The sequence below is a fragment of the Leptopilina heterotoma genome, unplaced genomic scaffold (assembly GCF_015476425.1).
Source record: "Leptopilina heterotoma isolate Lh14 unplaced genomic scaffold, ASM1547642v1 Lhet_286, whole genome shotgun sequence".
In the NCBI taxonomy this organism is placed as follows: Eukaryota; Metazoa; Arthropoda; class Insecta; order Hymenoptera; family Figitidae; genus Leptopilina; species Leptopilina heterotoma.
Genome location: NW_025110993.1, coordinates 128623 through 146667, shown reverse-complemented (window position 1 = coordinate 146667; position 18045 = coordinate 128623). Strand labels below are relative to the sequence as shown.

The 18045-nt window shown below is 26.1% G+C and overlaps 3 protein-coding genes across 3 annotated transcripts in view; all 3 read left to right on the top strand.

Annotated features, from left to right (window-relative positions):
* Nucleotides 1-2384: 2384 nt before the first annotated feature.
* Nucleotides 2385-5102, top strand: LOC122504259 (protein LTV1 homolog). Its single transcript, XM_043615273.1, has 5 exons — nt 2385-2549; nt 2846-3392; nt 3484-3719; nt 3912-4040; nt 4400-5102. Exons 1-5 carry the CDS (start codon nt 2547-2549, stop codon nt 4979-4981), a joined length of 1497 nt encoding a protein of 498 aa, XP_043471208.1. The 5' UTR covers nt 2385-2546; the 3' UTR covers nt 4982-5102.
* Nucleotides 5103-5881: 779 nt separating this feature from the next.
* On the top strand, nt 5882-10569 carry LOC122504258 (V-type proton ATPase subunit G). Its single transcript, XM_043615272.1, has 4 exons — nt 5882-6115; nt 6658-6758; nt 6974-7072; nt 9633-10569. The coding sequence occupies exons 1-4, from the start codon at nt 6034-6036 to the stop codon at nt 9705-9707; spliced, it is 357 nt and encodes a 118-aa protein (XP_043471207.1). The 5' UTR covers nt 5882-6033; the 3' UTR covers nt 9708-10569.
* A 1591-nt stretch (nt 10570-12160) lies between these two features.
* Nucleotides 12161-18045, top strand: part of LOC122504257 (E3 ubiquitin-protein ligase MYLIP) — an 82378-nt gene continuing 76493 nt past the window's right edge. The window contains exon 1 of the mRNA XM_043615271.1: nt 12161-12709. Coding sequence (XP_043471206.1) covers nt 12623-12709 — 87 coding nt within the window. The 5' untranslated portion in view covers nt 12161-12622. The remainder of the gene's footprint in view (nt 12710-18045) is intronic.

Genomic DNA, 18045 nt, shown 5'->3' with positions numbered 1-18045 from the left:
ATTATTTTCTAAAATTTAAATAAACCTTTCGAAGCAATTCAACTATTTTTTTAAATAGTAAATTTCTTTGCAAAAATTCAATTATTTTTAATACAATTTTAATAACATTTCATGAAAGAATTCAATTTTAAAAAAATTTTTAATATCATTTTTCAAACAAGTTCAATTATTTTTTTAAATTTTAATAAATCCTTTAAAACAATTCAATTTAAAAAAATTTTAAATAATATTTTTTGAACAAATTCAATTATTATGTTTGTTAATTATTTATTAAACATTCAATTTTATTTATTATTTATTTAATACTTGGTTTACATTTAATTGTATTGATTTATTATTTATTTTAAATAACAATACTGATTTTTTAGCTTAATTTACATTTTTCAGATTTTATTATTATATTTTTTAACAATTTTATTTTGCAGTTAAAATTTATTTAGATACCTATTTATTATTTATTTAAAATAATAAAAAATACTAATAACTTTTGTAGAACTTAATTTAAATTTCCCTCAAATAAGGTAGTTCAAGTTGGGTGGGGGAAATCCAATATGGCTGACATCAGCTGATTTACCGGAGGACAAACAATGCATTGAATTCAATGGGACAAATCAGTTTTTTAACCATAACTTTTTAAATATTCATTTTTGAACCATAGTGTAATGGAAAATTATTCTTTATTTATCGAAATCTATTTTTTAAAACAATAAAACCAAAAAATTAAATTTTATTGTTTTAAAAAATAGATTTCGATAAATAAAGAATAATTTTCCATTACACTATGGTTCAAAAATGAATATTTAAAAAGTTATGGTTAAAAAACTGATTTGTCCCATTGAATTCAATGCATTGTTTGTCCTCCGGTAAATCAGCTGATGTCAGCCATATTGGATTTCCCCCACCCAACTTGAACTACCTTATTGTTGTGACGCATGCGCAATAATGAATGTCAGGGTTCGGTAGCTCTTGTTATTTAAAAAATGAGAACGGGGTGCTACCCTCTGTACCAAAAACATAAGTTCGAATGCTCATTATGCCGAATTTACAATTTAGAAATGACCAGATACGCGAATCCTCAATAACCTAAATTGTATATTGAATGAAATTCAAAAGTAGGGAATAATCATTTGATATATTCTGCATATGGAGAATATTATTTTAAACTAATTCTTTTTTTCCACAATTTGAAATTATTGCAATTTTTATTTTTGGAATTTCCACTTTACCTACATTTTAATAGATCGAAACGTAAAATATCAGAATTGACATTTAATTGAAATATGATGGAGAATAAATATATATTCACTGAATAAAAAGATTAAATAATTATTAAATGTTTGAATTTAATAAAAACATATTGTTCAAAAGTTACAGTGCGAATTGTACAGAATATATATTAATAAGAAATATAATTTGGCAGAATGTCGATTCGATCGATTTTATATTTGCAAGAAATTCAATTTGACAGAATATCAATTTATAAGAAACACGTTTTCGTAGAACTTTAACTTGTCAGAATTGTAATTTTGTAGAATATTAATATTGGCAAATCTAATTTTGGTAGAAATCTGCTTTATCAGAATGATCACATGTTCGAATCCTCAAAAGTTAGAATTCCATTTTTACCGAAAATGGATTCCACATAAATATTTGGCGCAAATTTTAAAATTCTGATTTCTGATTGGTCGATTTTAAAATTTGCGCCAAATATTTATGTGGAATCCATTTTCGGTAAAAATGGAATTCTAACTTTTGAGGATTCGAACATGTGATCATTCTGATAAAGCAGATTTCTACCAAAATTAGATTTGCCAATATTAATATTCTACAAAATTACAATTCTGACAAGTTAAAGTTCTACGAAAACGTGTTTCTTATAAATTGATATTCTGTCAAATTGAATTTCTTGCAAATATAAAATCGATCGAATCGACATTCTGCCAAATTATATTTCTTATTAATATATATTCTGTACAATTCGCACTGTAACTTTTGAACAATATGTTTTTATTAAATTCAAACATTTAATAATTATTTAATCTTTTTATTCAGTGAATATATATTTATTCTCCATCATATTTCAATTAAATGTCAATTCTGATATTTTACGTTTCGATCTATTAAAATGTAGGTAAAGTGGAAATTCCAAAAATAAAAATTGCAATAATTTCAAATTGTGGAAAAAAAGAATTAGTTTAAAATAATATTCTCCATATGCAGAATATATCAAATGATTATTCCCTACTTTTGAATTTCATTCAATATACAATTTAGGTTATTGAGGATTCGCGTATCTGGTCATTTCTAAATTGTAAATTCGGCATAATGAGCATTCGAACTTATGTTTTTGGTACAGAGAGTAGCACCCCAATGAGAACCACTGACTCACATGTGTTCTTTGGTTCGTTCTTTTTTGTTAAAATTAAATGAAAGGTGAATTAAAAAACAAATCTAAACAATATTGTACAGTGCTTTGTTGAATATAACAATTTTTCTTTAGTTTTTTTGAAGAAATATATGAAATTATATATTCATAGAACATAAACATGGTAAGTAAACAAATAAACATATTTCATTCTTTAGAGGTTACGTTATTTTTTGTTAATTATTTTTATTATGATGAAAATATATCGAATTTATTTATATCTACTTACTTTACAAGCAAAATTATTAAAATATTTAATGAAAGAGTATTTTTTTCTTGCATATGTATCATCCAAACACTTAATTTTTAACGACGTAGATTTAGATTTTTTAAACGTTAAATGAAATGAATTATTTAGATTTAGAAATTAGAATCATTAGAATTAACTTTAGAATGAAATTAATATTATTATTGTTACAGCCGAAGGGAAAGTCAAAGAAATTTATCGATAAAAAGAATTCGGTGACATTTCAATTGGTGCATCGCTCGCAGAGAGATCCTTTAATTGCCGACGATGATGCTCCACTACGTATATTACGTCCTCTCGTCGATACTCAAGCGGCGAAACATTTGAAAAAAGACGCCGACAAACGTAAGGAGGAACAGGAAAAATATGGAATTCTTTTCGATGATGATTACGATTATATGCAACATTTACGCAGTAGCGAGAAACAATCAACCGAATGGGAAAGAATTGAAAACAGTAATAGTTCAACAAAGAAGGAAATTGATAAAACAAAATTTAATTTACCTGCAAAAATATTTGAATCTGCCGAAGAGGAGAAAATTGGTTTATTAAATCGTGCAATTCCAAAGGGTCTTCAATTAGATTTAGATCCTGATATTGTCGCAACATTTGAAGACGATTACAATCATGATAATCCCGAGGATTCTGATTGTGATTTTGAGGAAGATTTCATTGCATTGGCTGGTGGTGCTTTGAAAGAGGGTGAAATTCCCGAAGAAGGTAAAATTGGGAACAAAATAATTAATTAGAAAATCTTTTTTATTGTCAATAATTGGAAAAGAAATTTATTTTTTTGCTTTTAATTTTTAAGATGGCGAATATGATGAAGATGAGGAGGATTATGATGAGGATGAGGAGGATGATGATGATTCGTGCGGTCATATGGAGATTTCCGATGAAGAAGGAGATGAAGTCGGTAGTCTCCATGGTGGACAATTTACATTCAGAGATGAGGAGACAAGATCACGTTTCACTGAATATTCGATGAGCAGTAGTGTCATGAGACGTAACAATCAACTTACATTGCTCGATGATCGATTCGAAAAGGTGGAAATTCACTTATTTGGAATTAAATCAAGAAGCAAATTAATTACTTTGAAATATTAAATTAAAGAGCAAGTTCATTACTTTGAAATATTAAATTAAAATGCAAATTAATTTTGCTTCTTAAATCATTAGGTATATTTAAGGTTTATTTTAATATTTATTACTGACTATTTCTTTTTAATTTTAACAAAGATGTATGCCGAGTATGATGACAGTGAAATTGGCGCACTCGAAGGCGAAGAAATCGACGGTAATTGCGATCCTGATATGGATCTTTTATTGAGACACGTGGAAAAATTCAAAAACGAACAAAAACAACAGGTAATTTCTAAATTTTCAATCTTTCAAACCATTTTTTAAAATTACAATCATTATTACTTATAAATTATTTAATCGATTTATTTTACTTAAATATTTAGAAATTAATTGAATTTTAAAAAAAATGCGTTTATAACCTTCGTAAAGGTAAAACCTTCAAAAGGTTTTAATTTAAAACTTTATAAAAATAGAATTTTGAATGAATTTTATAAGAAATTTTAAAAAACTTGGATTTTTGAAAAATGTGAATAATTCAAATTTTTTTGAAATTAGTTAAATTTTGTAATTAACTAAAATAATAATAAAACTAAATAAATAAAACTACTAAAATAAACTAATACTATTATTTTTCTTATTTAAAGGAAAGCGAGTCAAAGGACATAGCGAAATTAATAAAAGAAAGAATGAAAATAAACGACGACGACGAGAATTCAAATTCCGATGACGATGAGACGACAAATAATGTAAAAATTGTTGTCAATAATTCAGAGAATGAAAAATGGGATTGCGAAAGTGTTTTAACAACTTACAGTAATATTTACAATCATCCAAAGATAATTGTCGAGCCTCGCGGTGAAAAATTGGGTAAAATAAAAATTAATTCCAAAACTGGAATACCAAAAGATGTATTAGATGGTCCTGGTGGTAAATTAACGGCGAAAAATTTAGCGCAATTCGATCGAATTAATAATGATCGTGATGAAAGAAGTGGAGCGCAATCTATTGCTGAAACAATGAGATCAATTGTTAGTGAATTGAGTGTAAGACCAAAGGACGAGACACCAGAGGAGAGAAAGGAGAGGAAAAAAGCATTAAAAGAATATCGAAAGGAACGACGAATTGAACGTAAGGCAAATGCAGAAGCATTTAAGGAGGAGAAGAAACGACAGGAGAAAATAATGTTGAATAATAGAATAAATATTCAGGGAAATCGTTTAGTTTAAAAGTTAGTAAATAAAGGTTTCTTTATTTTTTTTCTTTATGGATATTTTTTATCAAATATTTGATATTTTATACAATTAAAATATTTAGAATAAATCTAGTTAATAAATAAATTAATAATAATTGATGAAAATAATTACTAAAAATCAATAAACATTGAAATATATATTATTTTGTACTTTTCGTATTTTTGCTTTAATTTCTAATTTTTCAATTTTTAATTTATAAATTTTAAATAATTTCATAATCAAAAATTTTAAAGATTCAATTATTATTGTTTGTATTTTTAAAAATTTTAATATAATTCATAGCAAGAATTCAATTATTTTTATAAATAGTAAAATTTTTTGCAGAAATTCAATTCTTTTCAAAACAATTTTAATAGAATTCCTCGAAAGAATTTAATTATTTTGAAATATTTACATTTAAAATTCATTTAAAATTTAAAATTCTTACAAGAAAGTAAGAAAATAAATAAAATAAAATTATGTTAAACAATTAAATTAAAATAAATAAATAAAAATGTTCTAATTGTTAATTAATTTTTTTTAATACTTTATTTTTACAATATTGAAAAGAAAATTGTTTAAATTAATAATAATAATCAGCATTTTTTTTTTACTTTTATTTTTACATTTTATTTTTTTTATACATTTTTTTTATTATTTAGACCTGAAAAATTGTTTTTTATTTAAAAAAGATTACAGGAATCTGCATTTACTTTCTACAATTGTAAATATTGATTAATATTTAAAAATTAATTTTTTATTTTCCTTTTTTCTTGATTGCAAAAAGAAAATGTAAAATGGCGGGAAAATTCAAAAAGTAGGCAGTGGCGCTCACGTGAGACCACGTGGTCGATTGCAGCGCCACGTCGTGAAAAAAGGCGAACAGAGGAAACATCGCCGAGTCATATGATCGATTAGTGATTCTGATTCCTTAGTGTTTTGTGTCTGTGTGTTTGTGTGTGGAATTTTTCCTGCTTACTTGCTGCTGCATTTTGACATAGATTAGTGATTTTCTTCATTATTACATCGCAGGCTCCATCGTTAAGATGGCAAGTCAAACGCAAGGAATTCAACAGCTTTTAGCTGCTGAAAAGCGAGCAGCCGAAAAAGTTTCCGAGGCTCGTAAACGTAAGTAGTGTTTTTTCTTTTTTATGATACACAAGAAGAGAGAATTATTATATTTATTAAAAAATACGTTTTTTTTGCATTTTTCAAAGTTATTTTTTCATATAATGTCTGTGTGTTCGGCAAAAATGGTGTGTAAATAAGTCTTTTTGTACCGAAATATAGTTGACCCTGTTCCTGAAAATGTTGGTAAAGCATTTTCGTGGAATTATTTCCTTCTCCATTGATTATTCAGAAACCTATATAATTCTATTGATTTTTTTTTACTTTACGCCTATGGTGATATTACGTGAATAGAGAGTGTAATCTCGTGACACCACGTGGGCAATTTTGAAGTTACTGTTTGTTTTAAAAAAAGGGTGGGTCAATGTAATTAAACAAATATAGAGATAAACAATAAATAATTATATTTTCAATTTTTAACTTCCATTAAATAAGTTTTCTTCGGAAATTTTTTAAAAATATTTTATTGTTTTTTTGCTATTATTGTAATTTTGGTAAAAATTAAATCTTCATACAAGAAGTAATGTAATTATTTTTTTAAGGCAAGGCCCAGCGTCTTAAACAAGCCAAAAAAGAGGCTCATGATGAGATCGAAAAATACAGGGAAGAGCGAGAAAAGCAATTCCGTGAATTCGAGGCCAAAGTAAGCAATTATATTTTTGCCAATTTCTGAAAATTACAATTTTAAAAAATAAATTTTGTTTAAATTTAAATACCTATAAATAATTCAATTTTTGCAATTATATTTTCTTTACATTTATTTAAAAATAAAGTTTTTAATAATTTAAAAATTTTTTTTTAATTTTAAATTATTTTTGAATGAAAATAGAAAAAAATTAAAATAATTTAATTAATTAGCACATGGGCTCAAAAGAGGATGTTGCTGCTCGCATTGATGCAGATACAATGATGAAGATCGAGGAGATGAATACAAAAATATCTGTACACAAGCCAGCCGTAAGTATAATATTAAAATAAATTCTTTATTATTTTATTCCATTTTTATTGAAATTACTTTATATTTCATTTTTTTTTGTCAATAAATTAATTTACTGTAGAAAATTTTTCAAGGACATTGAATTTTCTGTGAATAACATTGAGATATTTGTGTCGAATTTAGTGAAAAATGATTTTTTTACATAGCGATTGACAATTTAAAAAATTATGAATTAATCTTTATGATGATTAAATGCCAAATCAATAGCGCAAATCGCAAAAAGCTAATTAAACACAATTGTGAATGGACATTTATGATTATTAAATGCCAATAGCGCAAAAAGCTAATTTAAAAAATTGTGAATGCACCTTTAAGATTATTAAATGCCAATAGCGCAAAAAGCTAATTTAAAACAATTGTGAATGGACCTTTATGATTATTAAATGCCAAAAACGCCAAAACAATAATAAAAAACAATAATTAAAGAATTAAACAAATGTGAATTTATCAAATGCCAAAAGCGTCAAAACATAATTGAAAAATTCTGAATGAACCTTTATGATTATTAATTGCCAAAAGCGTCAAAAGTTAATTACAAAATTGAATGAACCTTTATGATTATTAAATGCAAAAAGCTAATTAAAAAATTGTGAATAAACCTTTGAAATTATTAAAATGCCCAATAATAGTTGATAAATTCTGAATTAACCTTTATTTGTATCAAAAGTTGTGAATTTACTTCATTCACTTATTTTATTACCTGACGTGAGGACTGTAAATACTCGGTAAATTAAATAATTTGATTTTTATTCTTGGATATTTTTAATGCTTTTAATATTCCTATTAAAAATAAGAACTCATCTTTATATAACATTAACTAATAGAAAAATATGAATGAACTTTTATTTGAGACATATTGTAAAAGAACCTTAAAGCATTATGCTCGATTTTTTATCTACCCAACCCTGCATTGATCTGTGAATCGACGAGAATGACGATTTTGGATTGTCGACGCTAGGCACAGTTGGTTTTTTTTTATTAAAAAAAACATGTTGTAAACGTTTTTCTACTATTATTCGAATATTTAAAGGTTTTTTGAAAACGATTACATAATTATTGGAGTGGATTCACAAGTTTACAGTAAAGAAATATGTGTATGAATAATGTACCGATTTTGAGGTTATGTCTCTTTGTGTTCATTAAATTTTCGAAGAAATAAAGTCATAAAGCTCATAAAGTATATTTTCAAGTGATTTGGTAAGTCAAAATTATGAAAATAGAAACAAATTAGTATTTTATTCATCTTTTATCCTTATTTTCTTTTCGAAATATGTAAAAAAATGTGATTTTTGATGCGTTTAACGAGAATTTTTTACAGAATTTTCCTTTATTTTTAACCGGATTTTTTGTAATTTAACATCAAATTTTCTATCTTTTTACTTGATTTATTCTTGTTTTAATGCGTCTATAATGATTTTAGAATGAAATTATAATTAGTAGAGAGTATTTTCCATTCTATGTAGTGAAAACAGAAATGCGTGACTCGAACATAGTTTTTAGGTTACGTCACTTGTTGATTTTTAATATAATATTAAAAATCACTCTTCGACGTCAGAAATATAAAATTTTTGTCAGGAAAATATCAGGAAAAAAATTTTTTGTCAGGGATATTAAGAGAATTGACTTTTTTTTTACTTATTTTCAAAAATTGCGACTTTTCTTCCAAATATTGCAAATATTAGTATAAAATGCAACTTATTTCGATTTTCATAGTTCGAAAAATAACTATAAACAAATCTTTCAATTATTTTTTAATCATTTTTCCAGATAATTAAATTTTTTTAAATATAATACAAATCGTTTTGCGAATTGGAAATTTAGTAAAATCTAATTGAAAATAATTAATTTTTTCAAGTATTTTGTTATAATTTTGATGAAAATCAAATTCTGAAAAATATTAATTGCAAATTTAAAAAATAATTGAATTATCAATAATTCCGTGTTTTCAATTACAATAAATTTTTTTTTTTGAAAATATTAAATTATTAATATTATTAATAATATAATAACTTAATAATTTAAGAAAAAACATGGACAGTTACAATTATAAAAAATTGTGTTTTTGTATTTAAATAATTCAATTCTGGAATAAATTTTTGAAAATTATTTAAAATAGTTGATTTAGAGATAAAGTTTAGTTAAAAATTGTAGAAAATAATTTAAATTTTACTCTTTTCCCTGTTAAAAAAATTTCGTTAGGAAAAATAATTTTAGCGTCAGTAAATTGTAAGGAAAAAGGAAAATATCAGGAAACTTGATTTCTAAAGAGCCACAAATATCTCAATGAAAATTTATTACCCAACTTTTATTAATTATTAATTAATTATTATAATATTTATCATAATAGTTAATTGATAATTAATTTATCAATGATTGTTTGAATTTTTTTTGCCAATGAATTTTGTTTTTCCTTCTTAAGAAAAAAATCATTACATTTATAAAAATAATAAAGAAAATATCATTTTTCTAAATCACAAGAATCACAAGTAATTTATTATTAATAAAAAAAAATGTCTTCAGGTAATGATGGAAATCTTGGGATTGGTTTACGATATCAAGCCCGAGCTGCACAAGAATTATCGCGCTGATGCTTAAACACACAAGGCCTAAGAATAACATATAAATACCCCCTAAAAAAATATATACATAAATATAAAAAAATATATATATATAATACAAAAAAGTCTATAAGTACAATATAAATGTACATTAAATATTATATACCCCCTGAAATATCATATCTCTAGACTTATCTCTCATCGTAAAAAAAGTTAAAATATAACAAGTGTTAATTAGTTTTTTGCCGATACTCAAACTACAATTCGTTTTGCAGTTATTAATTCCATAGTTTTTCAGGACAATAAGTATATAAATTCTTAATCCTGTTTCAAGTTTTTAGAGCTTATTAAAGAGAGAAAAAATAAACAGTTTGAGAATTTGCTTTAGACGTTATGCAATTACATAATATTGTTATATATATTAAAAAAAAACACAGTGAATAATGTTTATGCACTGTTCGTTGTCAAGAAAAAAAACTGCCTCTTAGTTTGGCTTTGAGAGTATATATTAATGCTAGATATTAAAATCTAATATATATATAATTTTACGGTGGTGGTTTTTAGTAAAATCGTATTATATTAGTAAATGTATCGTATTATATAGGTGTCGTTTCCCGCATTATTATTAATAATCTTCATCTAACATCGAGGACAAATTTTTATTATATAATTATGTGTACAACCTTTCGGGGTTCACGCAGCTCCCAATTTTGTGAACCTCGCGACGATGTACCAGTTTTTTTAATTTCTTTTTTTTTAATTGTTATCGCACTTAATTGCTTTGTTATGTGCAAAATAAGCCCGTAGACTCTACCTCATGTGTATCTGCTGTATTTCCGAGGATTGAATCTGTGTACAGTATTAGTGTTCAAAATAAAACCGAAACAAAAAAGGAAAAACAAATTTTTTTTATTTATATTGAGAGTGAGAGGTTTAGAAAAAGTAGATATTAGCGAATCGATGAGTAGAAAAAATGTAGAAAAAGAATCAGCGATAGACAGGAAATCCCCTTGCATTTAAAAAAACGGCCGATTTTTAGAAATTCGATGCACACTGAAGAAAGGTACATAAGAAGCGAAGAATTTTAAGGTTATGTTTGTCTTATTTTTATCTTCAGTGTTTTTCTGCAGATATCAAAATTGAGACAAAAAACGAATCAAAAATGTTGCGAGCAATACTTTTGATTCGTTTTTTGTCTCAATTTTGATATATGCAGAAAAACTTTTTGGTTTTATTATTATAGTTTTTAGTAATTATTTTTAAACTTAAACATCAGTTTTTTTATATTAGGAGTTGAACTTTATTGTTTTTTTTATTCTAAAAATTGCAAACATAACCTAGAATTTTCTGATTAGCTACCTTTCTTCACTGTGCGTGTTAACATATATTTGAGTGTATTGCTATAAAATTTAAATTTTTTCTATAAACTTGACAGTAAATTCGTAACCAGAAACTTTAATAAAAAATGAATTGTTGACAGGTGTGTGTAGTTCCCCGTAATTTGGATGTTTGCTACAATAGTAGTATATTAATACCCTTCCAACCTTCATTCCGACAAATTGGAAGATCAATCGTAATCAATGATGCTGACAACCCTCGACAATTTTCTGGTATGTACAAAATGGTATAAACTTACTTAAACTTATTTAAAAATCGATTATTTTCAATTGCTTTAATCAAATATTTCCAAAAATTAAAATATTTACAAGAATAATTTGATTGAAATTTTCAAAAAATGTAGTTTTTTAGAATTATTATTAAAGATTTGAAGAAAAAATTCAATTTCAATATTTTTAATGAAAATTTTTTTAAGAAATTTATTACTTTTTTTAAATTATTCAATTATTTTCAAAAAATTGAAAAACAGTATTTTTAAAAAACTACTTCCTAGAATGTTTTTATCTTAATTTTTGTAAAATTGAAAAAAAAAGAATTGAAATGTTGGAAAAAACATATTTTTTCGTATTTATAATTATAATTTTTCAAAAACTTGATTATTTTTAAAAATTTTCTAAACAATTCAATTATTTTGAAAAAACTTTACTAAATTTCAATTATTTAAAATTTGTTCAATTGTAACTTTAAATAACAAATATCATTGTAAATAAGCACCACCTTGATTTAACTTAAAAGAAAAGAGAACGCACAATATTTCAAATTTGAATTCAAGTTCCCGCCCTTTGCGCGCGAAAACTGCAATAAACGTTCTGATTGGACAGAAGAGTATTTATCGTTTCTGATTCGCTGTTAATGGAGTGACATTAGAAAACAACATGGCGGTGGTTGTAGAATTCAAATCAGCTGGTATGTACAGGTGTATTTTCATTCCAACACATGGAAAATGTAATCTACTATTCTTTATACTGGAAAATACATTTGAAAGGCAGTGTCGTCGTGTGTTTATACGGAAATACACAAGTGCATGTATATATACAAAGAGAGAGAGAGAGTAGAGGTTAGGAGCACTAGCGCCATTTGATGTAGGGAAGAAAGGTTATTCAATTTGGCGAACTAATTCTAGTAACGGAGAGAGAGAACAGTTCATGCCATTCCGCATCGAGAAATGGAAGTCGACGCGACACGTTTTGTTTTTACGAGCACAAGTTCGCGATTGTTGTCATTGTCTTTGTCGTATTACGAAAAGGAGGTTGCGGGATTTCGCGAAGTGACATTATTCCGAGGTCAATTGTTTATTTAATTTGTTATGACAAGAAGCACGTCAGGTAAAGCCGGTCGCCGACCATCCGCGATTCCGGAGACAAGAGTCTAGTCGAAATTAAAATCGTATACCGTGTTGTGACGTGTGTTTTGGTTTTGGTTTTTTTTCAAGTAATTAAATGCTCGAGGGCTTTTTCATGCATTACCAAGGAACCAAGAGAGGAAATTAGATTTTTTTTTTTTGACATCTTGAGGAAAATTTGAATTCGGAAAAGAGGAAATAAAAATAAAAAAATGTGGTGTCTCATTAGTCAGGCCAACTCGGTGATTCTCGAGGTGCAGGTAGACCCCAGGGCAATTGGTCAGGAGTGTCTTGAAAAGGTCAGTGACATTTATATTTTTTTACTTCGTTAGGTTAGAATTTATTTCTCTCAAGACTTTATTGATTCCTTATAATTTATATAGCTACTTTGGAGAAAATTGCATTTCATTGTTATGGTTGAATGTCTATTCCTCAAACTCAATTGTTTTTTAATTCTATTTTTGTTTCTCTTTTATTTCTATTTTTGTTTTCTTTGTTTTCTACTTTATTTTAAAATTACCTTAATTAGGTAATAATTTATTTTTTTAAAAATTATTTTAAAATTATTATCAGTGCAATTTTTTCCAAGAGGATTTTTTTCGCAACTTAATTACTCTGGGTGATTGTAAACTTTTATTTTTGCTTGAACGAAAATTTAGTGAAATTAATTTAACCTTGATTCAATTCTCTTATTGATAATTTCACGTGGAGGAGTGAGTGTGTTATTTTTTTTCTCTTTATTGCACAGCTTTAGGGAACCCACCTTCTATTTATAACCAGACCCTGATGTGCACGCGTTAGATGCGTGCTTTCTGTTTACAACCAATACTTGTTCACAATCAGACAACGTCAGGAAAGGTGAACAAACGGGTTTCTTTTTCTTTTGTTCGTGTAGGATTAAAATAAAATTCCCGTTTATAAATTTTAAATCTCGATTCTAAGTTTTTTATCTTCTGATTTAATTTCCAAAATGAAAATGTATAATTATATTAATTACAATTAAAAATTTTAAAATATAAACACAAAAGAAACATTATATTTAGAATTTAAAAATGGGTCTGAATAATGGCAACCTTGCTCCTTGCAATACAAATATTTTAAAAAATTTCTCTTATTAATAATTAAAATGCTGCTAAAGTAATCAAGGAAGTTTGAACTTTTGTAGAATGAAACAATTGAGTTAACGATTAATTATTTTTATCCGCCGGTAAAGATAAGATTTTTCTTTTTAGAAAGTTGTTTATGTTTTTAATTTCGCCAGATGCATTTAATTACTTGCTTTACTTCTGGATTCAGTTTAATTAAAAAAAACGTTTTTTTTCTTATCCACAAGTTTTTAAATTTTTGAAAAAACCAACTGAAAAAAGAAACAAGTTTCAGTGGTAAAAACCTTGTAATTTGCGCACTTTTAAATTAAGTAGTTTCTTTTATAGAATTAATGATCTAGAGAGAAAGAGAATGATAAAATTATTTTTGATTATTGATAAAGAAATCATAAATTATAGTGATAGTAAATATAGTTCGTCAATTATTTACAATTTTATCAACGGATGTGCTAATTAAAAAATTTTTAATTATCCGTTTTGAATAAATTATAATTGCTAATGAAGTGTAATCCCATTGGAAAGGGCTATGAAATTTATTACTCAATTAATAAATAAATTGAAGCGAAAATTATTTTTTAATAATTGAAATACGTCAAGTTATACACTAAATTAAGTATATTTTAATACAATATTCTATTTTACAATAAGGAAAGTTTATTTCTAGTATTTAGTAAATAGTAATTAGTCATTAGTAATTAGTAATTAGTAAATAGTACAATATAATATTTAATTTATTAAAGCATGTATAAAAAGTTATTTATGAACAGTAGAAGAAAAAAAAAATCTTACCGAGTTTCGAACTTGTTAAGTACAGTTACCAGTGTAGAAACATAAACACTATTCTACGCTACTTTCATTATGAGTAGTTTATGAACCAATTTTACAGATGTCCCATTTTACATGTTTCCTTGATTTTTACATTTGTTTTAATTAATTTTCATACATATCAAAGTTGTCCTATTATTTTTTCAAGTAAAAACAAAAATTTAAATCTTTTTAGTAAATTTTGGAATTTTTAGGAGAAATAGAAAAAGAAAAGAGGAGGGAGGGAGGGGAGTAAAAACAAAAATTACAACTTTTTTTAGTAAATTTGTCAGGGATCACAGTTAGTTAAATTTTTATTTTTAGAGTAAATTTTAGTATTTTTGAAATAAATTTTTCGTATTTTTATAAAAAATGTGTCTTTTAAAATAGTAAAAGTTATTTTGGAAATAATTTTTAATTATTAAATTTTAATATTTTTGAAAGAAATATTTCCAAGTCCCATGTTATAGTTATACTAATTTTTTTCTGAAATTTACTTCGTATTTCGTAAAATTCATGTAATTTTAGAACAAAAGTAACATTGGAATAAAAATTTTAATTAAAAATTTAAAGAAAGTGACAGATTATAAAAAAATATCGATAATTAACAGAAAAAGTTGAAGAAAAAATAATTTGATTTAAAAATACTGAAGTTAAAAGAAAAAGTAAAATAAAAATTAAAAATAAATTTTATAAGCTATAATACAATAAATTTTACTGAATATTTAAAAATTCCTTTTTTTTAAACAAAGTTCCCTTTTTTACCTGATATTACATGAAAAAATTACTGTGATCTCTGATTTTGGAACTTTGAGAGTAAACAAAAAGAAAAGAGGAGTGAGAGGGGAGTTTTGTTTTTTTACAAGTAGACGAAAGAATTAGATTGCAATTGAGTGGAATTCAATTTGAAAATTCAATTTAGAGCTTTTGTCCCATGTTCCGGGGAAGATCAGGATCTGATCGTGACGGCGTCTACAAGATCTAATTTGCTTTTGAAGCTAGGCTTCCTCGCTTCCGTCCATCGTTCATCTCATCCGAAAACGTGTATATAATACCCTCGTGTCTATATAAACTCTCTCGGCACCAAATTCTCGAGAGCTTTGTATGTGCACGTAATAACTTACTTCGTCTTGTTCCTTAGTAATCAGCTATTCTCCGATTTGCATCCCTGATCCTTATATGTGCATCTTTTGTCCTCAACTTTGACTATCTCGAAATGCAGCATGTACTCTCTTGAGCTCCTTTCTCTCACACAGAGAGATTCTCCATTATATTGTGTGCGGTAATTTTTTATATTCCTCAAAGTCCCAATTTTGGAATTTAGGTCCTAAAAATTGAAATTAGTTTATTGAAATTATTTGCAGATTTCTTAATGGAAACAAAATATTATTCATTTTTGTTAATTGAGGGCCTTCCATAAATTTGATTCGTATAAGACATTTTTTTGGACCCCCTAAAAGCCTTGCGTAATTTATGGACGACACCATTAGTGTCAAAAGTCATCTTTGGAAAATGCAATAAAGTAAAAAAATCAAAAAGAAAAACAAAGCACAAGGTGTCGAGTAACATGGAACAAAAGTTTCCTATAGAAAGAAAATAGCCTAAAAAAAGGGAAATATAATCTCAAATAGTAAAAATAAATTGAGCCTCAAAGTATTGACATTTCGGATCATTCAGAAAGACAATATCGATGGTAATAAAATCCTCAACGGAAAAAGACAAAATAATTTTAAAACATTGTTCTTTTTTCTTTTTTTTCAGTTTAAAAATATCTAAAGTTCTCAAAGCTAGATAAATTATTATTTAGGATTGTCAAAATTCGTTTCAAGATTGAAAAAATATTTTTATTTGCGAAACAATTTTCAAGTAACGAGTCTTAAACAACTAGGAACAACAAGACTGTTACGACAAGATTGTTACGTAAGGTTTATTTGTACAAATGTTTTATAATATTAACAAGATAGTATAACTGACATTTTTTATTAGCAGTCGTTAATAAAAGTAAAAAAATACGATTCATTACTTATGAGAAGTGTTAATTCTTGAAAATTGTTTTTCAAATATTCTATTCTAAATATTTTAATCTTTTCTTTTATAAAATTATTTTAAAAATATTGTCCTTATGGAAACAATTGTTATAAAAAAAATCATGTTTTCAAATTTTCTAGTTCGTAATAGTTTTTCGATAGTTAGATAATAGATCATAATAGTTTTTCTAGTGAGGTAAAATTAGAGAAAAAATCAACTTTGTACCTATTTAAAATCTAAAATTTGATGCAGTAATTATTAGGCTTATAAAAAAGAATATTTGTCGTGGCTATTTCTGTTTTTTTCACTAATGATTTATGATTTGATACCATTGACTAAAGGAGGTGTTAAAGTTCATTGCCTTATGTTAATTAACAAGGTCGATGAATTTATGCTTCCGATTTTTTTGCATTAATTTGTTTACTGTCTCCATTTCGTTTAAGCTAATTTATTCAAACATTCAATATTTCACATTATTTTAATATTTCTTTTCAAATAATTTCAACATTTTTCTTTTATGCTCAGTTATTTCACATCTCTAATTATAAATAATGATAATAATAATTTCTAAAAGTCAATTTTCAATAACTTTGAAAGGTACAAGGGGATTAAATTAATTAATAGTGATATGCTTTTGATTAATTAAACGAAAACTTATATTGTTAGTGGCGTAGTAGCAGACTGTCCATCGAATAGTTTCTGAAATTCACAAAACCCCTTATAGCTTGTGTCTTGGTTGTCCGTTCAATTTGTGCCTCCAATCGATTGAAGTAGTCATCTACTATTTCCCTGAAGTTTGTATGAAACTTGTATAAAGTGAAAAAAGTTTCTCCCGTTCCTTTTCAATGTTTCATTCAGAGAAACCTTTACGTTTTGTTGCTGGTCGTTTTTCAGCGAAACCGTAGAAAATAAATTTTCTATATCCTCTCTGACCTCCATATTGTTGCTTACTCAGTTCTTTCAAATCGAATGTGAGGTATGAAAAGCCTCATGCTAGACGTCGACGAATATGCGACAATATTCTTAGGTTTTTTTTTCTTTTTTTTGTTAAAGAAGATTTTTATGGTTTGAGTAGAAAAGAGGTGCATTGGTTACTATTATGGAGATGGTAAATTTTAGTACTGTTTTAAAAGTAAATTTTAAAATGGTGATGGAATATTTCGTCTGGATGGGATAATTGAAATTTTCAATCCTGTTGAACGATATAATTATAATTTAATTCCCTTTCCGATTTCTGACTCTTTCGTGGAATTACTCTTTTTTTCATATTCGCAAACCCGCGCGTCACTTGTGTCATCCCTTTTCTCTTTCTCTGCAATTGTAAAACTTTCATTCAAACACTTTAAACTTTAACTTTGGAGTTTAATTAAGCGAAAAGACTCTTTCTCCCTCTCCTTTCATTCCCTTTTTTTGCTGTGTGGAAATTTCATTTAACTTGGATAATTTTCAAATTTTCCTCAATGTCAACATGTCATTTTTCCTTTTTCATAAATCAACTTACCCGCATAAATAAGCTTGCTGGGAAATTTAATTAAATCTGTCTTTTTATTTCGAAAATTAAAAAAACTTAAATGATAGTTTTAGGAAAAATTTATCTAGCTATTCTATTAAGTGCTACAAATTCATAAAAAAATAATTTATCGAATATTTTATCACGCCTGGAAATATAAGGGAGGTTGGTGCGTGACGCTAATAAT

Excerpts from the sequence above, each read along its gene's own strand:
- LOC122504258 (XM_043615272.1), top strand. The coding sequence starts at position 6,034 with ATGGCAAGTCAAACGCAAGGAATTCAACAGCTTTTAGCTGCTGAAAAG. Across the intron at positions 6,759-6,973 it reads TCCGTGAATTCGAGGCCAAA|CACATGGGCTCAAAAGAGGA; the intron begins GTAAGCAATTAT and ends TTAATTAATTAG. Across the intron at positions 7,073-9,632 it reads TATCTGTACACAAGCCAGCC|GTAATGATGGAAATCTTGGG; the intron begins GTAAGTATAATA and ends AAATGTCTTCAG.
- LOC122504259 (XM_043615273.1), top strand. Across the intron at positions 3,393-3,483 it reads GGGTGAAATTCCCGAAGAAG|ATGGCGAATATGATGAAGAT; the intron begins GTAAAATTGGGA and ends TTAATTTTTAAG. Across the intron at positions 3,720-3,911 it reads TCGATGATCGATTCGAAAAG|ATGTATGCCGAGTATGATGA; the intron begins GTGGAAATTCAC and ends ATTTTAACAAAG.